This window comes from Colobus angolensis, unplaced genomic scaffold, assembly GCF_000951035.1.
Source record: "Colobus angolensis palliatus isolate OR3802 unplaced genomic scaffold, Cang.pa_1.0 Scaffold107, whole genome shotgun sequence".
Taxonomy (NCBI): Eukaryota; Metazoa; Chordata; class Mammalia; order Primates; family Cercopithecidae; genus Colobus; species Colobus angolensis.
The window spans coordinates 1,017,996-1,023,722 of record NW_012111697.1 but is presented as its reverse complement, the minus strand read 5'-3'; the positions used below and the strand labels follow the sequence as shown (position 1 = coordinate 1,023,722).

General features: G+C 48.4%; 2 protein-coding genes across 3 annotated transcripts in view; one reads left to right on the top strand and one right to left on the bottom strand.

Moving 5' to 3' along the window:
- Positions 1–5,727, bottom strand: part of LOC105515524 (chromosome unknown open reading frame, human C19orf40) — a 22,969-nt gene that overhangs the window by 4,150 nt on the left and 13,092 nt on the right. The gene's annotated exons all lie outside the window — the stretch shown is intronic.
- RHPN2 (rhophilin, Rho GTPase binding protein 2) overlaps positions 1–5,727 on the top strand; it is a 71,667-nt gene that overhangs the window by 61,510 nt on the left and 4,430 nt on the right. For both annotated transcript variants that reach the window (XM_011947341.1, XM_011947348.1), the window contains 2 exons: positions 490–636; positions 1,759–1,914. In XM_011947341.1, coding sequence (XP_011802731.1) covers positions 490–636; positions 1,759–1,914 — 303 coding nt within the window. The remainder of the gene's footprint in view (positions 1–489; positions 637–1,758; positions 1,915–5,727) is intronic.

Sequence of the window (5,727 nt, the reverse complement as noted above, 5' to 3'; positions counted from 1 at the left end):
AGCACTTTGGGAGGCTGAGGCGGGCGGATCACCTGAGGTCAGGAGTTTGAGACCAGCCTGGCCAACATGGTGAAACCCCATCTCTGCTAAAAATACAAAAATTAGCTGGGCATGGTGGTTCGTACCTGTAATTCCAGCTACTCAGGAGAATTGCTTGAACCCGGGAGGCAGAGGCTGCAGTGAGCCAAGATCATGCCACCACACTCCAGCCTGTGCGATAGAGTGAGACAATGTCTCAAAAAAAAAAAAAAGGTAATTTTAATTAATACAATGTCTAAAAGATAATTTTATCGAAAACATTGGGTATGTTTGAGAAGATGGCATTCTGGATTCTCGCATGACTGCTGTAGCATGTATGCCCCAGATGTGTCATTTGTCCCTGAACAAGGCCAAGTGAGATCTTCAAGGACAGCAGGCAAAATTCCCTTTAGCTTTCAAGTGTCGGATCCAGCCTTCAAATGCTATACCTAACGATGCTCTCTTCCAAAGGGCCCCTTATCTGTGTTTTCGGCTAACAAGCGGTGGACGCCTCCTCGAAGCATCCGCTTCACTGCAGAAGAAGGGGACTTAGGGTTCACCTTGAGAGGGAACGCCCCTGTTCAGGTTCACTTCCTGGATCCTTACTGCTCTGCCTCGGTAAGCACATGCTTTTCTGGGCTGGCAGCAAACATAGATATCTGGGTGATTGAATTTAGGGTGGATTCACTCACATCAAAGTCCTGCCTTTATGTGAAAGGCCTTATGGCTGCTACATTCCCTAAAAGAAAAGGATTAATTTTTACTGTCTCTTTTTTGTTTTTTGTTTTTTGTTAGACGTTGGGAAGTGGAGGCTGCAGTGAGTCGCGATAATGCAGAACTCAGGGCTCACTGCAGCTTCTGCCTCCTGGGTTCAAGTGATTCTCCTGTCTCAGCCTCCTAAGTAGCTGGGATTACAGGCATGTGCCAACACACTCAGCTAATTTTAGTTTTAGTTTTTTTGAGACAGAGTCTCACTCTGTCACCCAGGCTGGAGTGCGGTGGCGCGATCTTGGCTCACTGTAACCTCCACCTCCTGGGTTTAAGTAATTTTGCTGCCTAAGCCTGCCGAGTAGCTGGGATTACAGGAGCGTGCCACCATGCCCAGCTAATTTTTTGTGTGTTTTTAGCAGAGATGGGGTTTCACCGTGTTAGCCAGGATGGTCTCGATCTCCCAACCTTGTGATCCGCCCACCTTGGCCTCCCAAAGTGCTGGGATTACAGGTGTGAGCCACTGGGCCCAGCCTAATTTTTGTATTTTTAGTAGAGATGGGGTTTCGCCATCTTGGCCAGGCTGGTCTCAAACTCCTGGCCTCAAGTATTCTGTCTGCCTTGGCCTCCCAGAGTGCTAGGATTACAGGTGTGAGCCACTTTGGCCAATTTTGGCTTTTTTTTTTTAAACTGCACCCAGGCTGGAGGGCAGTGGCATGATCTCGGCTTACTGCAATGTCTGCCTCCCGAGTTCAAGTAATTCTTCTGCCTCAGCCTCCTGAGTAGCTAGGATTACAGGTGCCTACCACCACACCTGGCTGACTTTTGTATTTTTAGTGGAGATGGGATTCACCATGTTGTCCAGGCTGGTCTCTAACTACTGACCTCAAGTGATCCACCCGTCTCGGCCACCCAAAGTGAATTTTTGCTTTCTTGATGTGAATTTATGCAAATACCTATTTTGTTAATGGGGATTGATTAAAGGATTTGAGTGAACAAAACATTGACTTATTTTCAACAATACTTTTTCAGGTGGCAGGAGCCCGGGAAGGAGATTATATTGTCTCTATTCAACTTGTGGATTGTAAGTGGCTGACGGTGAGTGAGGTCATGAAGCTGCTGAAGAGCTTTGGTGAGGACGAGATCGAGATGAAAGTTGTGAGCCTCCTGGACTCCACATCGTCCGTGGTGAGCGCTGACACCTCCCCGGGCAGTCAGTAGTGGCGTGGAGTGAAATCTGCATGAGTTCAGCCCCACAGGTGTTTACCCGACCCTCTGTCTCCTGCCTGTGTAACATGGTAGAAATGACTGGACTCCCAGGCGTGTAATCACTGGATGTGCTCACCTTGGGTCAAAGAGAAAATTGGCAAACTTTTTTTTTTTTAAAGACAAGGTCTTGCCCTATTGCCCAGGCTGGTTTGCAGTGGCGTGATCACCGCTCACTGCAGCCTCTGTCTCCTGGGTTCAAGTGATCCTCCCACCTCAGCCACACGAGTAGCTGGAATTATAGGCACCCACTACCACCCCTGGCTCATTCTTTATGTATGTATGTATGTATTTATTTTTTTGAGATGGAGTCTTGCTCTGTCGCCCAGGCTGGTGTGCAGTGGCACAATCTCAGCTCACTGCAAGCTCTACCTCCTGGGTTCACGCCATTCTCCTACCTCAGCCTCCCCAGTAGCTGGGCCTACAGGTGCCCGCCAACACGCCTGGCTAATTTTTTGTATTTTTAGTACAGACAGGGTCCCACCGTGTTAGCCAGGATGGTCTCGATCTCTTGACCTCGTGATCTGCCCACCTCGGCCTCCCAAAGTTCTGGGATTACAGGCGTGAGCCACCGTGCCTGGCCCATTCTTTATTTTTTTTTTGAGACAGGTTCTTGCTATGTTGCCCAGGCTGGTCTTGAACTCCTGGGCTCAAGCCATCCTCTCACCTTGGCCTCCCAAAGTGCTGGGATTACAGGCATGAGACACTGCACCGTGCTAGCAAACTTATAAAAATATCCTGTGGATAAAATAATGAACTGATCTATTTTTCTGATCAAATTGTTTAATTACAAAAGTAATACATACTCATAGTGAAAAAAACAAAAAACAAAATAAAATTCCAATGGTACAGAAGAGCTTAAGACAACCTGTAAAAGTTAAGACAGTCCCTCTCTACGCCCTAGAGCCAGTGTCAGCTGTGTCTTGGGAGATGTGGGAAGCGTTTGAGTCTCTTCAAGTTCACCTGCACAATTATCACCTTTAATTTTCCCCACATGAGGCTGGGCACGGTGCTCATGCCTGTAATCTGCGTACTTTTGGAGGCCGAGGTGGGCGGATTGCTTGAGGCCAGGAGTTCAAGACCAGCCTGGCCAACGAGGCAAACCCTGTCTCTACTGAAAATATAAAAATTAGCTGGGCGTGGTGGTGTGCGCCTGTAATCACAGCTACTCTGGAGGCTGAGGCAGGAGAAGCGTTTGAACCCGGGAGGCAGAGGTTGCAGTGAGCCGAGATCGCACCACTGCACTCCAGCCTGGGCAACAGAGTGGGACTCTGCCTGCAAAAAACTCTAAAATTTTCCCCAAGTGCTAGGATTCATGCCACACTTAATGACGTTCTCCTCTGCACTTTGCCACCCTTAATGACGTACACTTGACCTTCCCTGTGTAACAACACTCATTTATTCATTCAACAAATATTGATTGAGGATCAATTAGGTGCCAGACACCCTCCTAGGTGTCAGAGCTCTAGCTTACATTACACAGATAAGGTCCCTGCTCCCCCCCCACGAAGCTGGCACTAAGTCAGCAAATAAATGGTCAGGATTTTGATAAGTGCTGTAAAGGAAAAAAGACCTGTAACGGGATGGAATGACTGGGGAGGGGGCGAGGCTCTATCTAGGCAGGGCTGGAACAGACATGAGAGTGACCAGGAGGTTCGAGCCAGTTGCAGAGGGACGAGAAAGGCCTTCTGGGCAGGGGCACCTACAGGTACAGAGTCCCTGCAGCAGAATAAGCTTCTCCTACCAGAGAGGCAAAAAGAAGGCCTTTTGGCAAGAACACCAGGACAAGGAGGGAGCTGTGGGAAGTGAGGTGGAAAGGAGGCCTTGGTGGCAGTGGTGGGAGCTTGGAAGCCACTGGGCCTTTCCAGAAGGGGAACAGCGTGGTGTAATGTTTGTTTTAGAAGGGCGTCTGCTGTCGGAGGCTGGCCATGGCAGTTGTCCAGGCTGGTGACGTTAGTGGCTGAGGTGATGGGGGTGGCTGTAGAGTTGGAAAGACAGGAGTGTCCCTGGGACATAGTTTGGAGGTAGAGCTGATGTGGGATTTGTGGATGCTTTGTGTAAAGGAGATGGTGGACAGGGAGGTGAGGTCCCAGTTTTTGGCTTGATCAATCACGTGGGTAGTGGTTATTTTTCTACCTTTAAATGTCTTTTTTTTTTTTTTTTTTTTTTGAGATGGGGTCTCACTGTGTTGCTTGGGCTGGAGTGCAGTGGTGCAATCACAGCTCACTGTAGCCTTGACTTCCTGGGCTCAGGCAATCCTCTTGCTTCTGCCTCCCGAGTAGCTGGGACTACAGGTGTGTACCACTATACCTGGCTAATTTGTTTATTTATTGTAAATTTTTTTTGGTAGAGATGGGGCCTTGATATATTGCCAAGGTTGGCCTCAAACTCCTGGCCTTAAGCAATCCTCCCACATCTGGCCTCCCAAAGTGTTGGGATTACAGGCATGAGCCACCGTGCCTGGCCTGTTTATTTTTCATAATGATGGGTAATGGGTGTGAGGGAGGTGAAGGAGAGAGGAATCAAGAGTCATGTTTTGAATGTTTCAGATGCTATTAGCGGTCAGATGTAAACATAAAGGAGGAGATTGGATGTGAAGTCTTCAGTTCAAGGAAGAAATCAGAGCTAGAAATAAATATTTGAGAATCATTGCATGGGGATGATATTTGAGGCTGTGAGACAAAATGTAGCTCCCTGCAAGGGGGCGAGGGCTGAGGGCTAAACATTTAGAGGTCAGTTGGAAGAGAAGCAAGTGCAAAGAAAATAGAGGAGAGTTCAGAGATGTCAGAGAAGAGGAGCTTCTCAAATTAAGAGGAGAAAGCTTTGCAGAGGGCGATGGGTTGCATTGAATGCAGTTGAGAGGTGGAGAATGAGAGCGGCTTAGCTGTGCCTATCGTATTTGGCAGCAGGATGAAAAGACACTTTGGTGGAGAGGTGGCAACAGAAGTCAGTTGAGAGAGGGCCAGAGAGCCAATGGATTTTGAACATATCCATGAGATGTTCAGCATAGGCAAATCCAGAGACAGAAAGTCGATGGTGCTGGGGCTGGGCAATGGCAGTGAGGAGGGACTGCAGAAGGGTTATAAGGTAGAAGGTTTCTTTTTGGGGGCGATGGAAATGTTCTGAAATTAGGTGGTAGTGGTCACCCAACTTTGTGAATATACTAAAAGTCACTGATGTCCCGGCACGGTGGCTCACACCTGTAATTCCAGTACTTTGAGAGGCTAAGGCAGGATGTTTGCTTGAGCCCAGGAGTTCAAGACCAGCCTGGGCAACATGGCGAGACCTAGTCTCTACAAAAAATAAAAAAAAATTAGCCAGGCATGGTGGCGCATGCCTGTAGTCCCAGTTACTTGGGAGGCTGAGGCAGGAGGATCACTTGAGCCCAGGGAGGTTGAGGCTGCAGTGAGCTATGATAGTACCACTGCACTAGCCGGAGCGTAGTGGCGCGATCTTCTTTTGTTGTTGTTTTTTGTTGTTTTGTTTGTTTTGAGACAGGGTCTCACTCAGTTGCTCAGGCTGGAGTGCAATAGTGCAATCATAGCTCACTACAGCCTTGACTTCCAGGCCTCAAAAGATCCTCCCTTCTCATCACCTGAGGTCAGGAGTTCGAGACCAGCCTGGTCAACATGGTGAAACCCTGTCTCTAGTAAAAATAAACTGGGCGTGGTGGCACATGCCTGTAATCCCAGCTACTTGGGAGGCCAAGGCAGGAGAATCACTTGAACCCAGGAG